The sequence below is a fragment of the Tiliqua scincoides genome, chromosome 1 (assembly GCF_035046505.1).
Source record: "Tiliqua scincoides isolate rTilSci1 chromosome 1, rTilSci1.hap2, whole genome shotgun sequence".
NCBI lineage: Eukaryota > Metazoa > Chordata > Lepidosauria > Squamata > Scincidae > Tiliqua > Tiliqua scincoides.
In genome coordinates this window covers 254,522,389-254,546,381 of record NC_089821.1, presented here as the reverse complement: position 1 = coordinate 254,546,381, position 23,993 = coordinate 254,522,389, and the positions used below count along the sequence as shown (strand labels likewise).

The window sequence follows — 23,993 nt, the reverse complement described above, 5'->3', positions numbered from 1 at the left end:
ACAGACAAAAGAAAATATTCCTTTACCTAGCATGTAATTATCCTGTGGAACTCCTTGCCACAGGGTGTGATGATAGAATCTGGCATGGATGCCTTTAAAAGGGGATTGGAGAAATTTCTGGAGAAAAAGTCCATTACAGGTTACAAGCTGTGATGGGTATGTGCAACCTCCTGACTTTAGAAGTAAGCTACGTCAGAATGCCAAAAGCAAGGGAAGGCACCAGTATGCAGGTCCCTAAGGATGTACTCCCTGAGGCATCTGGTGAGCCACTGTGAGATACAGAAAGCTGGACTAGATGGGCCTATGGCCTGATCCAGCAGGGCTCTTCTTATGAGGTGCCCCTGGGTTCAGAGCCAGGGCGGTTTGCCAAATGGAGGACTCCAACAGGCTGTCTCCTTCCAGTTAGTGGCCCACACTTCCTGGGGTGTGTGTGTGTGTGTGTGTGTGTGTGTGTGTGTAACTGGTGCACGACCTGCTGCAGTCCCCAATCTTGTTGGCATTATGATATTTAATATTAATAAAGCATGGCCCTATTTTCTTCCAATTTTTGTATCATGTGTGTTTGGAGGGGGGGGATACCATAGCACTACATTCTCCACCATCAACCCATGACTATTACAATCAGTAAGCAGTTTATACATTCAGGGCCCAATCCTATCCAACTTTCCTATCCAACTTGCTGATGGAGCCATACCTGATGGAGTATATGTACTGCAACCTGAGGTGGTCGGGCAGTCACAGAGGCCTCTTGAAGGTAAGAGAATATTTGTTCCCTTAACTTAGTGCTGCATTGTGACTGTATTGGTGCTGGAACATTGGTTAGAAATGGACTCTTAGTCACATCCTAAGGAAAAATTCCTCTTGCCCCCTTCTCCCAGAGCGGGACTCCTCTGACTGCTAAAGGAAAGACATATTCCACATACTCAGGTATTCTGCTTTACTGAAGGTCCCAACATTCAGTGTGCAAGTCAGGCAAGGATAACAGGATGAGCTGAGTAGGTGGGATGATTACTGTATGAGCAGAAGGTGATTCTGAGCACGACTTAAGTCAACATAGCTCTATTTATGCCAACCAACTCCAACGCACAGGAGCATGCAGAGTTGATGCATGTGCAGATTAGTTTGATGCAGAGTGGGTGAAGCCAGTGGCATTGGGGAATACAAGCTGAATTAAATACTGACCTCCTGATGCCTAACTTAAGGTTAATATAACAATCATTAATTGTTGATAAAAGCAAAAATAAAGGGTGGAACAGAGATAGGGGACTAGGGAAGAATTGCAGCTGTTGTTGTTGTTTGTTGTTGTTGTTGTTGTTATTATTATTATTATTATTATTATTATTATTATTAGTATTAGTATTAGTATTAGTAGTAGTAGTAGTAGTAGTAGTATTTATATATCACTTTTCAATTAAAAGTTCACAAAGTGGTTTACAGAGAAAAATAAAATGACTGTTAAATAAGCATGTATCCAAGGAAGGATAGCACAAGAGCTTGTGGATTGTAGGGCATTTCCAAATGATATAATAATAAAGCAGGGTCTCCTCAAATGCAATGCTTTCCATCACAGAAATGCAGGAAAACCAGAGTGAAAAGTGTACAGTTCTGGAAAAATATTCCTATTATTACAAGACAGATCAGACATTCAGAAACAGGTCATTTATACAGCTTTCATACAATTGTTTCATCAAGCAGGAACATTTTTAACAATACTAGGCTGTAATCCTACCCACACTTACCCAGGAGGAAGTCCCATTTACTATCACTGTTAAAAGCATATCCATAGTAGCCTGTTAAAGTATAGTTCTGCAACATTTTCCCAAATGCAGTCACATACCATGGTAGCATCAGGTCTAATATATTAAAAATAAAATATTGAAATGAATGGGAACCCACCTGAACTTGACTAGTGGGTCCTGACCCACAGTCTGAGAAACACTGGTTTGGGCAGTACACACGGTAAATAATTAAGAGCCTAATCCTGTGCATGTCTATTCAGAAGTAAGTCCCATTACAGTGAGGCTTATTCCGTGGTAAGTGTTGATAGCATTGCAGCCTAAGTGCCCAATTATATCTACTAGATACATGGTGGACCATGACTTCTGCCAGAATTTCCCATGGTTTGCCATTGCAGCCTCCTCTCTGTCAACACAGATAAGAGGCAGATCAGACCAGGCCAGGAATGGGTTGGGGGAGGATCACAGCAGCAGCAGTGTCCATGTGATGCGGAAACCTCATCCCAGGCCCACCCTGGCCCTGCCTCCCTGGCCTTAACAGATCTATGCCAGCAAAACAGCTGGCATAGATCTGGTGGCCCTAAATCCTGTGTTTCAGTGGGGGGTGGAATTGAGCAGTCACTGTATGAAACTTATCAGAACCACTTACTTTATGATGCTCAGTGGAAATGCTCCTGGAATAAGATGGGGGTGCAGATAGGCTCCGGACCATTTGTTTCTTGTATTGTTCAACTGCTTTGATAAGTTTTTCTCTCTTCTGCTGGTCCCTGTCTGTATAAAGGGAATAATTTCATTAGGATTCAATAGGAAGAGCAAGCACTCATGTGACTCTTTAATGCAGAATTTAAAAAATGGTGTAGATAGGAGAAGGTTAATGAAGAAGTCCCCAGGTAGCTAAAAAATTTTTTTTCACAAAGGTAAAGACCATAGATGTAGATAAAAAATATCTTACTTAACAGGCATCTTATCCACTTATCCACTACAAGTTTTTGTGCTCAAGGAATATCCGTAAGAAAGGCAAATGCCCTTTCATGGGAACATCCTGCACTCCACATGGAAAGCTGACCTGTGAGCTGCCCAGCCTTGTCACTATTCCACTTGGACTTGTCAGTTCAGTGAATCAGAGCACTACAGGTTGTTTTTGGATTGCGATTATAAGGAACACTGAAGCAATGCTCCCAACTGTGACCTAAGAAGGCCTGCAGCAGTGGCAACACCACCTTTTCCTAAGAATGTTAAGGAAAAAGCAAAAAGAGAGAAGAAGAAATATGGAAGCAGAGAACGGGAAGGGGGAAACATTTAGGGAAGATAATTTTTAAAAAAACCAGAGGAAGAATGGACAGGTTCTGAACCTGTGACGAAAGGCTGGACCTGAGCTCCCAGATGTGACCAAAGGTATTCTCCGGTTGCATCTGGGAGCTAAGGACCAACTGTTACCCTGCACATGCCCAATCTCGTCTGATCTCAGAAGCTAAGCAGGGTCAGGCCTGGTTAGTACTTGGATGGGAGACCGCCTTGGAAAACCGGGTGCTGTAGGCTTATACCATAGTCTTTTGAGACTGAAGGTTGCCAACCAAGGACCACAGGGGCCATGCGTGGCCTCTACAGGCTTCAGAAAGCCCCCGTGGGGGTGTTTTAGAGCTGGTTTTAGGTGAAAACCAGAAGTGCCCTTCCAACACTTCCAGGGGCCTTTCTGAGGCCTGTAGAGGCCATGCGTGGCTTCTCCGGGCCTCAGAAAGGCTCCAAATGTGACCAGAACAACGTTATGGTCATGTCCTGAGGCCCTATTGGATCACAACATGTGGATTTCATTGTCTGCAGGTTTTGGTATCTGTGGCAGGTCTGGGAACAGGGGTCTGGGAGTCCGTGGATACCAAGGTCCCTCTGTATATGTCAAAGAGTCGCATGTGGCTTGCAAGCTGCGGTTTGGCCACCCCTGTTATATTCCTTGCAATATAACTTGCAGTGCTCTGTAGTGCTAAAAGTTTTAAGGGGAAATGCTGTACTGAATAAGCCAGGACACAGAAGTAGTTTTCAGAAGTAATCATTTCCTTAACCACAAATGGGGAGACACTCATTTTTTCCGGCAACGAAACTCTTGCTTTCAGCATTATTGTCATTAGCATTTTGTCTCTGTGCTATGGTCTATGGTCATCAGTGGTGCACATTAGCATTTGGCACCCACATACATCAGGAGAAATCACGTCTGGCGACATGGGGGTCATGGATTTGATTGGCCATCGTCATCACCATGTTTTCTTTATTCCTTTTGGCAGGGGCATAAGTGACAGCTGTCTCCTCAGTCACCATGACTCTTTAGGGAACAGATCCGGAGCAGTCTGTAACCATTTTGCTGAACTGAGTACAAACAATGCGATAAAACAATTGGGCAAACTCTGCCCAATAAAACAAAACAATCCAAACTTGGCACTCAGCTCACTGAGACATTTTCCAGTCCCTTCCTATGGGTCAGTATTCATACTAGTTTGTGCTATATTAGTTTGAGAGGAAACAGACTTACATAGTGCAAAAGGGACAGAAATACCCCTCTCTGCCCTGGTTCTTTTACCAGTAGTTGCATAGGTTGACAATTCCCTATAAGGTGCATGTACTGTATATATGCATTCCCAACAGTCCATTATATTCTCCCAATGTTCTGACATAGGTAGAGTTTTGTTTTGTTTTGTTTTGGTTTGTTTGTTTGTTTCTAAACACATAAAAACATAAAAACTCTGCATTTTGGTATTTAAGGTATTTTCCAGAAATTAAAATAGATTACTTTTCCAGTTGAAAATAATACAATGGCTGTATCTGCTGACACTGTATCACCTATATCACCTAACTAGTACACTTTAAGTGTCTAAAATTGATAAAAAATGAGAACTTGGAAGCACATAACACTGCTTTCTGCCTTTCAAATCACAAAATCTGTGAAAAAATAAAACCATTTTCAAACACCTGTAGTCATAGGTCCAAGTAGTCAACAGTGACAGAGGCCTCCATGCTTGTTTTTTTTTTCTTCTTCAAATACAGGTCATGCCTCGTTATCCACTGGGGTTCCATTCTGGAACTTCTTCCAGCCCTGTGTTGCTCGGGGGGCACCCTACCTGTCTGTACCAGCAGGGAATGCAGCATTGGCAGGGCGGCACAGGCCTCCCCCTCATTGTAGCCTACTCTCCAGGTGCTGCGAATATGCTTTACAGCATGTTTGCACCACCCTTGGCCAGCACAGCAGTGAGCGCACAGGATTGAGCTCTCAGTTTGTCAGTGGCAGCTCCAGGGAGGAAAAATAAATCTAGTTTATCTGGTTCAAAGTATGAATGCTACAGAGGGCTATGGCACCTGTATATGAAATCATAAATAGATTATCTGTTTGAAAAAGCTATTTACTTACTCTTCAGCAAACAAGGATTGGTGTTTGAAGTTATTAAAATGTAGCAAGTTTTGCGGGAGTGCTCAAACTCTTTAAGAAGGCTCGGTTGTATTAGGAGCTCTTGCAACATAGGAAAACAGCCAAGGTATTAAGCTGTAAAAGATTGCTATGGAGCAAACTGAGTGATTGATTTTCCCAATTGGTTGTATAATCCATTTGCCATCTGAGTAGCATTTAGTACTGTGTCAACACGCTGCTTCCACTAGGTGCAGATTACAACCTCTCAGCTGTGAATGCTTGTAATTCTGATCACTTAAACCTTGGGGACAAATGTACTGCCGCCGATCTTGATAGCTACTGCTTTCCTCCTAATCTACCCAAAGCCTTAACACCACATTTTAAAAAACCCTGGCAAGCTGCCCAGGTCCAAATAGCAAAATTCTCAAACTGTTCGAATCTGGAAGTCTTCTAAGCAATTTGGTGGAGTTGCTACCAAGGGGCTTGAATCAAGAGGGGGAGAGGTGGCAGATTTGTGGCTACATTGGGGAGAAGTATGACAAGGGAGAGAAAGGTGCGATGTTTAAAAAAAGAAAAAGAAGAAAGTAATGGATGGTCCCTTGTGAGGGTAGAAATGGCTTAACAAAAGTCCATGACTTTAAATTCATCACTCTGGGTTTAAACTGTATCAATATAGTACTTGGGATGAGCCAGGTTTGCTTTTTGGCATGAAAGTGGTGATGGGGTATAGGTTTGTCCTTCTGAAAAAGTCTATTGCTCCTCCATTTTTGTAGCTGTTCACCACCACCCCTAAAGCCTCCCCCCCACACACTGTGTTTCATTCATCCTTGAGTAACACCAGCCAATCAAGTATGACAGTCTAGATTTAATGGCATAATGTGACACACAGCCAATCATTATGTGGCTAAGTGCTGATATCATTAAGGAACAGGTGAAGCTCATTTAGACTCATAAGGCTTGAACCAGATGTGATGCTACATCTCAACTTAGGGGCCCTGATGGTCAACTCCATCTTGAGCTGCCCGGTGCACAGGGTTGCAGCAGCACTGAAAATGGCTTACAACAACTCTGTAAGATAATATTATGATCCCAATATGACAGCTGGGTCACTGAAGCAGAGGCTTTCCTAAGGCCACTGAGTAATTTCATGGTAGAGGCAGGATCAGGGATCTCCTGATTTGCAGATTCCAGTCTCCTACAGACCAGATCTATCCCCCTGCCAGCATGTGCTGCATGCTATTGGGTATGTGCATGACCAGATGCCCGCAGAGAGATACATAAAACTTTTTCTTACCTCTTTGTAGGCCATGTGGCCTCCAATGGGTTCCCTTGGACCAGCTATTTTGCTGGCATCCCAAGAGACTCAGGGGTCATTTTGGGGTGCAGAAAGGGGTAACGGATCTTGGTTTGCTGCTACTGCGATCTTTCCTTTCCCTCCCTCTACCCAGCCCACTGCCTGCCCCAGACTGCCCCTGCCACTGACCTACCTGCTTCCGCAGAATGTTTAAGCGCCAGTGTTGTGCACAGAGGCCATTTCTGTTGGCAGCCCAAAGTGCATGACCTCAGCATGGCTTTTGTGCCAGCATTCTGGGCTTTATAATGGCGGAGTGTATAATCTGTGGCCACTGTAAGGCCACCATAGGATTTGGTTTATGAACTGCAATCCTATAAATACTTATATGGGGATAAGCCCCACTGTTCACCAAATGCATAGAGAAGTAACCCAAACATTTGCAGATAGTTTTGCTTGTATCAAAAAACTTAGTTGAGAATTAGCTGAAGGGAATAAGGGTGAAGGTTGGACAATAAAGGAAAGTAGAATAATAGAGTGATGCTTCTAACAGCTCAATCATAACTCCCCATGTGGCAATGTAGTGGTGCCAATGTGGCACCTGCTATATTCCAAAGGGGAGTTTTGGCCTCCAATGCCCTCCTTGGGGGTAAAGGAACATTTAGGCCCATGCCAGCTATATAGCTTGCACAAGTCCATATGGATCTGGATCGGGGAATCGAGGCTTGGGTTAGGATTTGGTGGCTGCTACTGTTGCTGCTGAACCCGCTCCCTTCCTGACCCCAATCTGTCCTCTTCCCCGCCCCATCACCATCTCGTTCCACCCATCCCTAACTTCGTCCAAACACCTTACCTGTGCCAGTGGGCAAGTGGAGTCTGCTGGTGTACAGAAACGTTTGTGACAGCCGGATACTGATTTACGCCACCAGAACACTTGTTCCAGTAGCGTACAGCATCAATAGGATTGGGCCATAAGACAATTCTGTCTTATGGACAAATTTACACTTTAGAAGAATAAACATTTGGGATGATTAAACAGTGTGTGGGGGTTATCCAGAAACAGCAAGCATCACATTATTATTATCATCATCATCTGTGGAATTATTTGCTAGTATCTGGAACGTCAATGTAATTTAGCCCCTTAGTAAAGTAGTCCGGTCCATAGAGATACAAACTTATCACAGAATCATATCTCACCCAAACAGGTGAATGCAAGATGTTCCTAACTCCACCTAACAAAAGTCACCTATTTTTGTTTAGCAACTTGGCACTTTATTGCTTGACACTGCAACCCCGAGCCAAATCCTGCTCTGCAAGTAAAAGGGTTTCCAATGGCTTTGATGAGAGTTATTAGTCCTGGGGGAGTAAGAAAAGCAGAATTCAGTCCTCAGTGCTAAATAATTAAACCTGAAGTCAAAAAATTCTGCACATTCCTAGTTTAAAGTGTCTCCTACCTGCCATACTGGTACATATCCCAGGGGCACATTTTGAGCATTGGTCGTTTATAGTTTCAAGCTCAATGAAATCTGCTTTAATGGCCTAAAGGTCTATTTCCTACAGAGGTGATGAATGAGTTCTTTTATGCTACTTTAATATATAGTGAACAGTGAGCAGTTTGTACTAAAAATAGCGGGAATTCTCTATGGTCACATTCAACTGGTTTATATTGTTGCAGACACACAACTACTGTGTTTTCCAAATAAAGAAAATAGACCTAGCCTGATGTTTACAGCTTCTCTATCACAGCCACACTAGAGAGACCATTTCTGGTTTCTGTGTGCATATGTATTAGGTTAGAATATTCCAGGGATGGGCAAATCCAGCACTGTTTGACTCGAGTTGAGTGATGAGTCTCTGCCCCCCACGACTCAAGTCATAATGGGGGCACTTTCTGAATCACTTGGAGCATTTTTGCGACTCGAAAAGTCTCAAGTTGTGTGTCTTTTTGATACACGTGTCAGGCATGGAAAAAAAGGGGGGGCTGCTGCCAGAGTGTGTGTGTGTTTCAGAATTCCCTTTAAACTCTCCCCTGTTGTCCCATCCCATCTGTAAATAGGGTGGGAGGTGTGGAATGGACTGTGTGAGAGCAGGGACAGAAGCAGCAAGAGGAAGGAGGGTCACACACAGCAGCTGTGTAGCTTACCAGAATGACCCAATCCTTTGCAGCTGTACTCAGAAGTAGTCCCACTACAGCTGGTCAATCAGTGGTGCTTCCTCCCCTCCATGTGACAATGGAGCTCACAGCAGCCACATGTTTGGAAAGTGTGATTGCTGCGAACCTCCCCCCACTTTCCCACCTCCTTTTCCCCTGGGCTTTTCCAGCCAATTCCAAGGCAAGAACCCCTTTGGGCTCCTCCTCCTGCCCTCCTCATCCAAAGAAAAAAATCAGACTGCCCAACCTGTGTCCAATGACCATCGGTTCCTTCCTATCAGAGACGGGCAAGAGAGCCTGCTCCCAGCTCCCCCTCCCTTCCTGCTAGGATGCAAAATCAAACATTACCCCTTCCCTGCCTCCTGGTTGGAACTTCCTTGCTGCTTACCTGGTCTGAATGAAGGCCCCACAAGGACTTTCATGTTGCGAAAAATGTTAGCAAGCACACCCAGACACAGACAGACTCAAGTCTGCATGTGTGGGGACTGAGAACCAAGTCAGTGGCCTCAGACCTGATACAATTCGCAAGTCATCGGCACGGCTGACTAGAGTGCACACGAGTCAGCGAAAAATGCTGATTTTCACAACTTGGACTTGAGTCACCTGACAAGTTTCCATCCCTGGAATATTCACAAAATGGCTCATTGGCCTTGTGATGAAGAGATGGACTCCATTTTGAGGCCCCAGCCTCATTTCAAACAGCTCCTGCTTGGACTGTGTGTGCTTGCATTTGTCTCTGCATTTTTTCCTGTATTAATTTTCTGCTATTGGGCAAATATCTTTGTAAATCCTGTTCACTGTTTCCCTGAGAGAGTTACATCAAGTACTTTCACAATGGCCACAGAATTGCTATTGTCCTGTAATGCCAATGCTTCCAAGCAAATAATGCTACAAAACTAGTGGAACTTTCCCCACCTCCAGGGAGTATCTTGATAAGTATTCTGCTCATTGTTCTCACCTGGGTAATCCTATCCTCTCAGTTGCTCTGTCTCCTTCTAAGATCATTGTTTCTGAGAAAAAGAGGGTTAAAATGCCCTCCAGGTAACTAGTTTTCCCCTGGGGAGGAGCATTCTCACAGCTGGATGTATGCCCAAAAACTTAGGCAAAAAGGAGGAGAAGGCCTCCTTTGATTCACCACAGGCAATTCTTGTCCTTTAGGGGGCAAGGTGTGTCAGCAACAATTTTCCTGTAAAGATGACTTGAGACTTTCACACAACTTTGGCTGTAATCCTAACCACACTTTCCTGAGAGTAAGCCCCACTGAACAAAATAGGGCTTACTTCTGAGTAGATCTAGTTAGGATTGTGCTCTTTGTTTTCTTTCCTACTAAAACTAAGGCCTCATGGTCCCAAGTAACCCTTGGGAACCAGTAAACTTTGGCCAAAATGCATTTTTTTTTCATCTTTCAACAGTCATTCTTCCTCCAAGAAGCTCAGAGCGATGTGTGTGGGTCTGCCTCCTTGCCTACTGTCCATCCTCAAAGCAATCCTGTGAAGTAAGTTAGGCTGAGAGAAAGTGATTCAAAGTCACACCGCAGGTCTGTATGCTTGCCTCTGCCTTGGTCCTCATTCTGCTCCAAAAGCATCTTCTGCTTCCAGCAGAGCACTGCGTGGACAGCATCTTCTGCTTATGACTGTGGGGGCAGAATAATGTTCCTGCCAGACAACGTGGAATGTCACAGAAGCTTATTAATCTTCTACACTATAATTTTACTGCTTTTTTTCAGCCAGGGGCTGTCTTTAGCTGCTAGATACAGCACATTATGTTCCATTAACTGTAACGGATTTCTGCTAATTTTCACAGGCTGACTCTGATGCTAATGAACCCCAATGCCATCTAATTCAGATTTCCACAATAGTAAAAACAATCAACACTTTGCTGAAGAAGCTGCTAGCTTTGAACAAACAAGTTTTTGTTTTTTGTTGGTGCAACACTTTTGTCGGACAACTCTTATCAATATTTATATCATAGTCATTGCATCCTAGAAGTGCAAAATGTTTCGCACAACTGAGGATCTGGCCAGGTGTTCATGCAACCAGTTTGGAAGAATTTTGAGTACGTCAGCAGGAAGAGATATTCTGTTCTTGGTCTTAGCAGTGCATTCTGGTCTTTCCTTCTCCCTGCTTTTCTTCCAAGAAGTGCTTAATTGGGAAATGCCAGGCTAGCTAGGATCAAAATTTTGAGAATCAACTCTTCCCCCTTAAGGTTGAATGTTTTTAAGTACACTCTATACCAGGGGTGCCCAAATCCCAGCCCTGGGGCCACATGCAGCCCTCAAGGCCTCTCAATGCGGCCCTCAGGGAGCCCCCAGTCTTCAATGAGCCTCTGGCCCTCCGGAGATTTGTTGGAGCCTGCACTGGCCCGATGCAACTGCTCTCAGAGTGAGGGCGAATGTTTGACCTCTTGTGTGAGCTGTGGGATGAGGGTTCCCTCCACTGCTTGCTGTTTTACGTCTGTGATGCAGTAGCAGAAGCAAAGGAAAGGCCAGCCTTGCTTTGTGCAAGGCCTTTTATAGGTCTTGAGCTATTGCAAGACCTTCATGCATTCATATAAGTTCATATTTAATATATTCATTTATGTAAACTTATGTAAATTTATTCAAATTTTAAATATAAATTAATTCCTTATTCCCCCGGCCCCCAACACAGTGTCAGAGAGATGATGTGGCCCTCCTGCCAAAAACTTTGGACACCCCTGCTCTATAGTAATACAGAAGAAAGTTACACTGAAATCAATGAGACAAGCAGCCCAATCCTATGCAGTGCTGGTGTAGTGGGGCTGCCAGGCCGACTCTATATCTAGCACAGGAGGGAGGTCTCCTTAGGCTAAGAAAATGTTTGTTCCCTTACCCCAGTCTGCTCAGTGGGGCTACTTGGATCTGCACCAGCTATTTAGCTGGTATGGAACTGAGTAAACTGTGTAAAGCTGGCAGGCCCAGGACAAGGGTTGGAATGCGACAGAGGCCTGCTCCGCTGCCCCCTCCTGGCCCAAACCTTACTTGCCCCAAGTGATCAGGCAAGTGACTGTTTGCAAGCCTGATTCAAATGTGTACAAAATTGGGTATTATGTTCTAATCTTCTTGATTGCAGAAATTTTTTTTCAAATGTCACACAAAACATTCAGAGAGTGCAATTCAGAATGCAAAGACCAGGATCAAATTATTCATTGCTAATTTAATGATTTTTCAAGTGTTGTCTGGAGTTTTGTAGGTTTCAAAGTAATTATGTCAGGATGGTACAAAATATGAGAAGTACATCTATGAATGGCAGAATTCATTCTCCAAGTCCATGCAAAAGAGTGTTTGCAAAATAATCTTTTTGGGTCATTTTTTCCACAGTGTGGTCTGCACTTGAAAGAAGCTGCCCCTGCCCCCATCCAAAGAAGGCCTTAGTGTGTGCTTCAAGACCTCATTTTATGACTTTTCATGATCAAAAGTAGAACGCCTTGCTCAGAAAGATCAGAAACTTGCTTTCCAACAATCACAGTCAAAAGCAGAAACCACATCAGCAAAGTTATGAATTGCCTGCAGATCAACAGACCTCTGATCAAAGGGTGTCAGGGACTAAACTTAGCTCTGAAGTGGCTTTTAAAAAACAATACTGAGTTTACCCAAAGAAGCAAAGACTATTTTTGTTTCGTGGCATGATTTATAGATGGTAAAGTACTTGGCTGAGCCTCAATATGTTTCCCCAATGGATATCAGCTCATCTATTTCCACTCTTATATCTCTAAGCAGAGCTACTTGTGATGCATATTGGATAATGCCTTATGCTGGTGGTTTTTCACTACACTGTTGACTTGGATATTGAAAGTCTGTACAGTACTGTGTACTGTATACAATAAGTAATACAATACTGTAATACAATAATACAATAAGTATTGCTGATGGGTGGGGCTGGTTCCCCTACCACGGGTGATGAGGTCAGGCAGCTGACAGGATGCTAAACCACTGACCCACTAATCCCAAAGCACCATCATTTTCATTCAGAGCATCCAATGTACTGTGAATAATGCCCCAGCCCGGCCTATGGACTACTTGGATCTCAGCCAGCCATTTAGCTGATGGACGTCCAAGCACCTGGTGTAAGACTACCTGGCCCAGGAAGCAGGTTAGGATATAGCAGAGGAGGCCTCCACTGATCCTAACCCCTCCTGGGTCTGATCTGCCCCTGTTCTGCCCTCCTCCCACCCAGAAATGCCCCCTCCTCACCTCCCTGCCACCACCCCCATGCCACTTCTCTCCTTACCTTTCTGCACTGGCTGCTGGGGGCTCCAAATGCAGCACTGGCAGAGAGGCACAGGCCGCTATGCTGGCGCTATGCCAGCCCATGACTTGAGTGGTGTTGCCAACGTGTGTTACAGCACATTCGCCGTGACACCTTCCACAAGCACAGGAGCCACTGGCCCCAGTCTGAATTGAGCTCTGAGTGTGAGAGCAAGTTCATCAGATAGGAGGCCCTCAAGTAAGAACCACTAGAATCAGAAATCCTTGAGCTGAATCCTCCTGGATCCTCAATCACCACCAAGTCCTTAGCAATAGTCACTGACACAGGGAAAGTACACAGTGAAAACTGACAGAAAGGAAATGGAGCTCTTGGTTCTAGACCAGCGGTTCTCACACATTTAGCACCGGGACCCACTTTTTAGAATGAGAATCTGTCAGGACCCCCCAGAAGTAATGTCATGACCGGAATTGACATCATCAAGCAGGAAATTTTTTTAACAATCCTAGGCTGCAATCCTACCCACACTTAGCCAGGAGTAAGTCCCATTTACTATCATTGTTAAAAGAATATACATAGTAGCTTGTTAAAAGTACAGGTCTGTAACATTTCCCCAAATGCAGTCACATACCACAGTAGCATCAAGTCTAATATATTCAAAATAATATATTGAAATGAATGGGGACTTACCTGAAATTGGCTTGTGACCCACCTAGTGGGTCCCGACCCACAGTTTGAGAAACACTGTTCTAGACCAAAGGCTTTCTATTCCTTAGAAAGGGCAGAGCTTAGGAGAGGTACATAGGCCAGGAAAGGATATAAGGGTTTAGCTGGATCTAGGAACTTGTTGGAGCAAGTTGAGTTGCTTCCTGTTTGGGGTTACTGAAGTGGCAGTTCCTGACTGTTCTTATTCTGTATGTGATAACCCTTTGCATGCAGACCCAAGGCTGGATGTAACCCCTACCCTCCTTTCAGTGTTTTTGCTGATGTCTCTTTAACTCAACCTTCCTGTGACATTACTAGTTTGTTTTCTTTGTTTGGGGTTCCCAGGCAACCCCTGATTCTGGCACTGCCCAGACCCAGACCTGCTTGCACCAGGTTCCACCCCCCAGACCAAATTCCAGGACAAGGGTTTTGCTTTATGCGTGTGTGTTTTAAACAGTGTAACATCCCAACTGCTATCTCATATGCCAAGGACGTTTGCAAATATAAGGGCATAATGCATGGAAATTTTGGTTTTTATTTATTCCTTCAGGGCTAAAATTTTGTTACAAACTCAAAAAGCACATATTGTGGAGCTGTATTTCAGTTCGATTGAGTTTCCCATAGTGATGGAGCCTGCTTAAAAATGTATACTTATTTCAGAGACTCTTGCTAGTATAGTCATGTTGGGCACCATGCAGAGGCTGTGTCAAATCAAGTTCCTTACCCAATTTAAAGGCCTTCAGAGGATGTTTTCTGCAGCACAGCATGCGCAAAATGAACTCCTCATCGTACCTTCTCAAGGTGCGTATATAAGCAATTTCCACTGCTGTTCTGTCTGTTGCACTGCAACTGTATAAATCTGAATGTACTAACAGACAAATTGCTCCAAGAGGAAGGCAGGTGGTTTACAATAAAAAAAGGAAAAACAGATGAAGATTCTCGGGGCACAGGTATTTGAACTACAAATAGCAGCATTGTCCATTCTACATTGTTGTGAACCATGCCCTCCTATTGCACAGAGCAGTTGTGTTGCCAGGTCTGGTGGCTCCCGGGGCTGGGTGATGTCATGGAGCAGCACGGCAAGCCCCGCGCCTGCGCTGTCACCTCTTCCCAGCACATGTGCAGCCCGTGTCTCTGAAAACAGCTCCATTTGGAGCCATACAAAAATGAGGGTGGGCAGGAGGACTGCTTTACTGGCGTTTGCCACGTGAGCAAGGTAAGTGCATTCACCCCCCCCCCCAGCTGAGTTGGTGGAAAACCATCACTCTGCTGCAAGGAGCAATGTACTGCCCCAGCCCTGCCTCAGCTATGCCACTGCCATAGAGTCTCACTAGGTTTGGTGTGGCTTCGTTCTTGATGGGTTCCCCTTATGAGAAGGTTCACTCAGTTACCTCTCTCTCCAATAGTAAATTAATTACCACTGCTATTGATTGACTGATAAATCTAGAACAACCAGACACCCATCAAATAGAGTCCTGGCGTAAAGGGATGGGTTAGGACTCTCCAAATCACGCTTAGGGAATTGCAACTATTTTGAGACTTTAATAGTAACCAGTGTGCCTTAAACTATTCATGTTTCAGCTAGATACAGCATGTATTCTGCAAGCACAGCTATGTGCCTATTAGCACTGGAAATCTCCCCCTTCCCAATTGGAGGACAAACCTGCATGCTACATCGGAACTGAATGTAACAATATCCTGATGGCCTTTCCTCATTGTAAAGCAGCCTCAAGTAAGGAAGCATGAAAATGGACTTCCATGGTGGGTGGAAGCAGGGCCTAAGGGGGGGGGTAAAGGGGGTAATTTGTACCCAGGCTCAAGGTCATAAAGGGGGCCTATGAACCAAAGGAGGGGGCCCAAAAATTTCCTGGGATCTTACATTTTCTATTCAGATTCGTTGCCCACATGGGATGCTGGGGACACTTCCACGAGCATGCGGCTGTAGCTACTGGCAAGCCACATATGCAGGGCTGAAGAATGCATACATGACAGTCCTTACCACATGACAAATCTGGGAGGAAACTGAACTGCTACAGTAGCTCTTTGGCTTGTGGATCTGCTTACCATGAAGGAGTGTATAGGAGCCCAGGAAAACAGCTGCAAGGCTACAGCTGCTGCAGAAGCAAGTTTTAGTACACACAGGACAACTTTCCAATCTAGTGTGAGCCTAAATATGATGATGCTAATTTTCTGCATGATTTTCTATATTTCAATTTTTTTAGAGAGACTTGGGTGTGTGTTTGGTTTTCCATATTACAGTATCTAGCTGCCATTGCCACATGGGACTCCAAAGACTTTCCCAACTGTCTCCATCCTCCTCTCCACCCTGTTTCGCCCCTCCTTGCCTGCATTCTACTCAACCGTCACCACCCTCCCCCGCTCTGTTTCACCCCTCCACCTTTGCAAAGGGGCCCAAAAGAAACTTTGTACCCCCTGATAAAATTCCTCTCAGAGGCCCTGGGTGGAAGAACGTGCTTAGTCTTTTCCTTGTCAGCTGTTTTTCCTCTGAAATTCCCCTTCACCTGTTCCCCATCCTTCCCATGTGGAGTTTCGGATCTGTGTTAGCAAGATAAACATGTATCCAGAACACTGATAAAAGCAGCTGGAGGGAGAGAGTCTCTTCAAGGGCAAAGTGAACAGCAGGGTAGGGGACTGGAGAAGCACTCCATTATTCAAGCCCCTCTCTGCTGCAAAGTGCTTTCTACTGGGGTGATCCTTGCAGTGAAGAAGGAGCCACCCGGCTGGTTAGTAGTTTGGGAGTTGGACTCATACCAGGAAGATCCAGGTTCAAATCCCTGCTCAGCCATGAAGCTTCCTGGGTGACCTTGGGCCAGTCACTATCTGTTAGCCTCACCTACCTCGCAGGGTTGTTGTGAGGACAGAAGGAGGGGAGGAACCATGTATACCACCGTGAGCTCCTTGGGCAGTATAAAAATGTGAGAAATAAGTAACACTGAGCTTTTTAAAGATTATTTTTGTTTTTATAGCTATGAACTCCCATGCACCTCCATTTTCTCGGTTCTGAGAGTCTCTGGACACAGGGTTTTACAAGCTTTTGCAGTACCACCAACTCAAGCAATTTGTATTTAAGAATATTTTTTGTAGGTAGGTAGTTGGCAACCTTCAGTCTCGAAAGACTATGGTATCGCGCTCTGAAAGGTGGTTCTGGAACAGTGTCTAGTGTGGCTGAAAAGGCCGATTCGGGAGTGACAATCCCTTCCACACTGGGAGCAAGTGCAGTCTGTCCCTGGCCTGTCTCCCTGGCTATGGGCCTTCCTTCTTTGCCTCTTAGCCTCAGACTGTTGGCAAAGTGTCTCTTCAAACTGGGAAAGGCCATGTTGCACAGCCTGCCTCCAAGCGGGCCGCTCAGAGGCCAGGGTTTCCCACTTGTTGAGGTCCACTCCTAAGGCCTTCAGATCCCTCTTGCAGATGTCCTTGTATCGCAGCTGTGGTCTACCTGTAGGGCGCTTTCCTTGCACGAGTTCTCCATAGAGGAGATCCTTTGGGATCCGGCCATCATCCATTCTCACAACATGACCAAGCCAACGCAGGCGTCTCTGTTTCAGTAGTGCATACATGCTAGGGATTCCAGCACGTTCCAGGACTGTGTTGTTTGGAACTTTGTCCTGCCAGGTGATGCCGAGAATACGTCGGAGGCAGCGCATGTGGAAAGCATTCAGTTTCCTCTCCTGTTGTGAGTGAAGAGTCCATGACTCGCTGCAGTACAGAAGTGTACTCAGGACACAAGCTCTGTAGACCTGGATCTTGGTATGTTCTTGTAGGTGGCCATATTAAATCACATAAGCTGAAGCCAGTGGCACTAACTTGTTCTTTTAAAGACATAATGTTTCTTGTTTCCATTTGTTTTCATTTGAATATGAACTGAGTTGTGATAAATCACTAGCTCCTATCAAAAATTCTCTGTGTATATGTTTTCTTATTACCTGAATTTATTTTTGGCACCTGTGGGGTCAGTGGTATACCTGCTAAGTTTTGAAATAGCCAGGGCATCTTCATGTGCTTTAGTGGATTAAGGACAAAAATTTGATGTTATTAAAGATGATGGATTGTTTTATTAGGGTCTACGTTTGCCACTGTGCTTGGTGGTTTCCATAACTTGTAAGCCTTTAAAAAAAATATAAATCTATTTATTCAGTAGTAATGCAGTTAAGAAGAAAACAAATCTTGTCCATTATTGTTTTCAAATGAACAGAAGAAAATATGACTCTACAACATGGAAACTTAACTGCATCCCTTATTCAACTTTCCAGCATCAGTATAGTTGCAATGCAACTATGAGATAAGGGAACAAATGTTCCTATACCTTGAGGAGGCCTCTGTGACTGCCTCCGCATTGCAGCCGGGAGCACATGCCCCATTGACACAGCTGCACCGGCACTGGAAAATCAGATAGGATTTGGCCTTAAGACAGTTCATACCTAAAGAATTATTTGCATATTAGTTGCTGTGGGTACATACAGTATTGGGAGGCTGCATTATTGTATTGTATTGGCAACCTTCAGTCTCGAAAGACTATGGTATCGCGCTCTGAAAGGTGGTTCTGGCACAGCGTCTAGTGTGGCTGAAAAGGCCAATCCGGGAGTGACAATCCCTTCCACACCGGGAGCAAGTGCAGTCTGTCCCTGGTCTGTCTCCCTGGCTATGGGCCTTCCTTCTTTGCCTCTTAGCCTCAGACTGTTGGCAAAGTGTCTCTTCAAACTGGGAAAGGCCATGCTGCACAGCCTGCCTCCAAGCGGGCCGCTCAGAGGCCAGGGTTTCCCACTTGTTGAGGTCCATCCCTAAGGCCTTCAGATCCCTCTTGCAGATGTCCTTGTATCGCAGCTGTGGTCTACCTGTAGGGCGCTTTCCTTGCACGAGTTCTCCATAGAGGAGATCCTTTGGGATCCGGCCATCATCCATTCTCACAACATGACCAAGCCAACGCAGGCGTCTCTGTTTCAGTAGTGCATACATGCTAGGGATTCCAGCACGTTCCAGGACTGTGTTGTTTGGAACTTTGTCCTGCCAGGTGATGCCGAGGATGCGTCGGAGGCAGCGCATGTGGAAAGCGCTCAGTTTCCTCTCCTGTTGTGAGCGAAGAGTCCATGACTCGCTGCAGTACAGAAGTGTACTCAGGACGCAAGCTCTGTAGACCTGGATCTTGGTATGTTCCGTCAGCTTCTTGTTGGACCAGACTCTCTTTGTGAGTCTGGAAAACGTGGTAGCTGCTTTACCGATGCGCTTGTTTAGCTCGGTATCGAGAGAATGAGTGTCGGAGATCGTTGAGCCAAGGTACACAAAATCATGGACAACCTCCAGTTCATGCTCAGAGATTGTAATGCAGGGAGGTGAGTCCACATCCTGAACCATGACCTGTGTTTTCTTCAGGCTGATTGTCAGTCCAAAATCTTGGCAGGCCTTGCTAAAACGATCCATGAGCTGCTGGAGATCTTTGGCAGAGTGGGTAGTGACAGCTGCATCGTCGGCAAAGAGGAAGTCACGCAGACATTTCAGCTGGACTTTGGATTTTGCTCTCAGTCTGGAGAGGTTGAAGAGCTTTCCGTCTGATCTGGTCCGGAGATAGATGCCTTCTGTTGCAGTTCCAAAGGCCTGCTTCAGCAGGACAGCAAAGAAAATCCCAAACAAGGTTGGTGCAAGAACACAGCCCTGCTTCACTCCACTTCGGATGTCAAAAGGGTCTGATGTGGAGCCATCGAAGACAACAGTGCCCTTCATGTCCTTGTGGAAAGATCTGATGATGCTGAGGAGCCTGGGTGGACATCCAATCTTGGGGAGAATCTTGAAGAGGCCATCTCTGCTGACCAGGTCGAAAGCCTTTGTGAGATCTATGAAGGCTATAAAGAGTGGCTGTCGTTGTTCCCTGCATTTCTCCTGCAGTTGTCTAAGGGAGAATACCATATCAGTGGTGGACCTGTTGGCTCGGAATCCACACTGCGATTCTGGATAGACACTCTCTGCAAGTACCTGGAGCCTCTTTAGTACAACTCGGGCAAACAGCTTTCCTACAACGCTAAGGAGAGAGATGCCGCGGTAGTTGTTGCAGTCACCCCTGTCACCTTTGTTCTTGTACAGCGTGATGATGTTTGCATCCCTCATGTCTTGAGGTACTCCACCTTCTCTCCAGCAGAGACAGAGGATTTCATGCAGCTCAGTGACGATGATCTCTTTGCAGCATTTTAGGACTTCAGCAGGGATGCTGTCTTTTCCAGGTGCCTTGCCAAAGGCAAGGGAGTCCAGGGCCACGTGAAGTTCTTCTAGGGTTGGTTCACTGTCAAGCTCTTCCAGCACAGGCAGGCACTCAATGTTGTTCAGTGCTTCTTCGGTGACTACATTTTCTCTGGAATATAGCTCAGAGTAGTGCTGCACCCAGCGTTCCATCTGCTGCGCCCGATCCTGGATGACCTCGCCTGTGGCAGACTTCAGAGGGGCAATTTTCTTCTGTGTTGGACCTAGGGCCTGCTTGATACCATCATACATCCCCTTGATGTTGCCCGTGTCAGCTGCTATCTGTATCTCGGAACAGAGCTGGAGCCAGTAGTCATTAGCACATCTCCTGGCAGTCTGTTGGACTTTGCTGCGAGCAGTTCGGAGGACCTGCAGGTTGCGCTCACTGGGACAGGCCTTGTATGCTGCTTGAGCTCTCCTCTTTTCCTCAATGACTGGTGTCAACTCCTCAGAGTGGGCTTCAAACCAGTCTGCCGCCTTGTTGGTCGTCTTGCCGAATATGGACAAGGCGGTGTTGTAAACGGTATTCTTGAAATGTTCCCATCTGTTGGATGCGTTTGCGTCGGCCGGGCCTGGAAGAGATTCCTCAAGCGCTTGTGCAAATTCCTCCACTTTTCTCTGATCCCGGGTCTTGCTGGTATCAATGCGAGGTCTTCCTTCCTTTTTCGTGTGATACAGTCGCTTTGTTTGCAGTTTCACTCTGCTGCACACCAGGGAGTGGTCAGTGTCGCAGGCAGCACCATGATAACTGCGTGTGATCTTGATGCTGGGAAGGCTGGAGCATCTGGTGAGGATCAGGTCGAGCTGGTGCCAGTGCTTTGATCTTGGATGTCTCCAAGAGACTCTATGTTGGGGCTTTGTGTTGAAAAACGTGTTGCTGATACAGAGACCGTGATGACAGCAAAACTCTAGCAGGCGTTGGCCATTTTCGTTCATCCTCCCAGTGCCAAACTGACCTAAGCAAGTGGGCCATGAACTGTTATCAGCACCAACTCTAGCATTGAAATCGCTGAGGATGAACAATGGCTCTTTTACAGGGATTTTCTTGACAGTGATGGCCAGGTCATCATAGAATTTGTCTTTGGCTTCTGCTGGAGACGACAGAGTCGGTGCATAAGCACTGATGAGAGTGATAGGTCCTGCTGATGACTGGAGCTGCAGGGACAAAATTCTTTCACTTCCCACAGTAGGTGGGATGATGGATTTCAGCAGGGTATTTCTGACCGCAAAGCCAACGCCATGTTCCCTGGTTTCGTTTGGTGGTTTTCCCTGCCAGAAAAATGAGAAATTTCTCTCCTTGACAGATCCGGAATCTGGCAGCCTAGTCTCTTGAAGGGCGACGATGTCCATCTGCAGTCTGCTCAGCTCCATGTCGATGACAGCTGTTTTGCGTGCGTCGTCTATTTCTTGCAGGTCATCAGAGAAGCCAGGTGTCATTGTCCTAACGTTCCAGGTGCCCAGCTTTAGGGCAGTAGTTTTCTGTTTTCTGTTGCATGGTGCAGAGTTGTCGATCCGCTTGTCGGTTTTCACCCTAAACCCCACGCACCCCATGAGGTTAACGGACCGTGGCGAGGCAACACCTTACTGGCTGGGGACTGCCCAGCTTAAGGCGGGCGGTAGCTGCCCAATGAGATGCAATGATCTCTCCCACCGTCGGAAGCAGCCCCTGGCGTCATGCTCTACGCCAATCGAGCAAAGATTTATAACCGGTAAACTGCTGCTTCCCGTGTTGTGCCGACGCCGTATGGCGAAGTTGGAGTGTCCTCTCCAGTGCGCGAAGCCTGGGTAAAGAAGGTATGGAGGATAGGCTGTTACCCATGCAGCAAATCCCCCCTCTCCACGTCACTGGAATGGTCCAATGGAAAGGCAGAAGCCAATACGGTTGGTTCCAGTGGCGTCGCAGGAGTTGCCAGAACGTGACTGTGTTCAGCCATGAACTGCCTAAGGGACTCCGGCTCCTGATTTTGCCTCGAGGTTGACTCCTGAAGCCTTTTCCAGAACTGGATGTAGCCACAAGGCAGTGGAGGTTTGAGGTCAGAGTTTCCTTCTCTTAGATGAGCTGCCTTCCTAGGCTGACGAGTCCCATCTACCCGGTGGCTGTTTAGTCGCCTCTTATGACAAGTACAGCCAAACTGAGGGCCTATTCTTAGCCCCCAGCCCCCAGGGTAAGGCTGCATTATACCAACAGCCCAATCCAGTGGAAATTTCCACACAGCCTCCTGTGCATCCTGTGCAGGTGTTTAAGTTGCTGGAGGTTTCCTCAGGGTAAGCCCCGGCAGCCACAGTGGGGCCACTCAGACCTATGAGAGTCCCAATCTTCTCCCTGCCCCATCGCTGTCCCGTCCTGCCTACCCCATTCCACCCACCCCTGCCTCCCTCATACCCACTGCACACACTTATGTGTGTCAGCAGATGGGCATGGTCTGCTGGCATGTGGAGAAGGATGCTCACCACTTGGGGTGGCAGCCAAGCTGTGTGCCCCAGTGTGCCACCTTTTGCGACTGCCGGGAAGTGCCTTACGCTGCCGGAACACACATTCCGGAACACACATCGCCAACAGGATTGGGCCATACGACTGTATTCTCTATCCTTCACATCTTCATTTGAACTATTTTGGAAATGGAAGGCACTTTGATTGCCCACAACTATTATATTCAGTTTATTTTAAACGCTGCAGTACTGTAATAGTTACAACCCCAAATCTCCAACTTTGTTGAGACAGCAGGTATGTTTGTTCTCATAGCCTAAATAACTCTCTCCACGTTATTTACTATATAGATCAGTCTTGTTCCTTCCTTCTCAGCATCCTTTTTGCTGTCCTATGCAAGACTTGGGGGTTCTCTCATAAGAAGCCTGCTTTTTTAATCACTCGAAGATACTTCACAACAAAATGTTGGGATCTCAGGAATGTGCACTCAGCACATATTCAGCCCAATAATGAGAACCAAACTGGAAAGCAATCAGCATGGTAGCTGCCAAATTCCTTTAATTCAGTGACAGATGTGGGGGTCTATTGCTGAAGTTCACTCTGGCATTTGGGGTGTATTGAGATCGGGAAGTGTGGAGGGGTGCAGAATGTATTATGCCTAGAACCTGGATAGTGCACATAGAGGAGCTTTCCACACTATCTTTTTCATGTAATCAGTGTTTACTAAATCACCGTTCATTGCTTGCAGTCAACACATCTTCCATCAAGCCCTCTTGCTTTGGCTACAGTCCTGGTGGTAAACGTCACATGAAATCACATGACATGCCGCTGCATGCCAGGAAGTTGCAAGGACCATTCTCTAAGTATGAAAAGCAGCTTTAGGATGAGGCTACTTTGAGAGGAAGAGAGGAGAGAGGGTACCTAACTTTTTCCCATATACTTTTTTTCCAAGTCATTATCACCCCTCCAAGCTGTTTATTTTTCCTCCCTGATTCCAGATGCATGTTTATATGCATATGAAAGTAAATATACATCTGGAAGAAGAGGGACAAGTGCTTTGGTTTGGTGGGAAATTTGGAGCAGAAAAAATTACTCCCTCCCCTGTCACTCCTCTGCTCAAAACAGCTCTACTCCAAAGCTGCCTCTTATGGTTAACCCATTTCTGCCTAGTCCACAAGTGTACACATTTGATCCCAGTGGCATATATGCAACATTGGGCAGAAATGGCTTAAAAATGGATTTAGTGGAGCTTCCTTCAATGTATATAATTTTCCCCTAATGAGAAATAAACTGTTCATGGAAAAATATTATACTTCTTCCAGATATCACCTTATGTGGCATCTAAAATGTGGTTACCTGAGACATCATGGACCAGGTTAGCCCAGGACCTTCTGGTCCAAGTGGTAATAGGCCAAATGCTGCCTCTCCTTACCTGGTGATGTGCCAGCCTCTGCTTCTCCCATTCCCTCGATTGGAAAAGGAAGAGGGGGATAGAAGCATAAATGGAAGTGTGAAGGAAAGTACAGTACTGTAGTAGACTGGAGCCAGTTTAGGCTGAGATAGAGCAACTGATCCAGAGGCATTCAATGAGGTTCACAGCTAAGCAGGGATCACAACTAAACAAAGCAGGGTCCCAGTGCTAAAGGTCTGAGAACTGCTCCAATAAGGTGTTAGTGAGTTGACTCCCTGGTGGGAGGTGACACCGCTAGTGACCAAAATCACAGTTTGCAAAAATAATACCATCATGTTATGTATAATATTATAATGCCGTTGTACAAATCAATAGTAAGACCACACCTGGAGTATTGTGTCCAGTTCTGG

At 45.8% G+C, this 23,993-nt stretch overlaps 1 protein-coding gene across 1 annotated transcript in view; it reads right to left on the bottom strand.

Moving 5' to 3' along the window:
• LOC136636570 (spermatogenesis-associated protein 7 homolog) overlaps nt 1-23,993 on the bottom strand; it is a 90,683-nt gene that overhangs the window by 29,143 nt on the left and 37,547 nt on the right. The window contains exon 5 of the mRNA XM_066611711.1: nt 2,386-2,507. Coding sequence (XP_066467808.1) covers nt 2,386-2,507 — 122 coding nt within the window. The remainder of the gene's footprint in view (nt 1-2,385; nt 2,508-23,993) is intronic.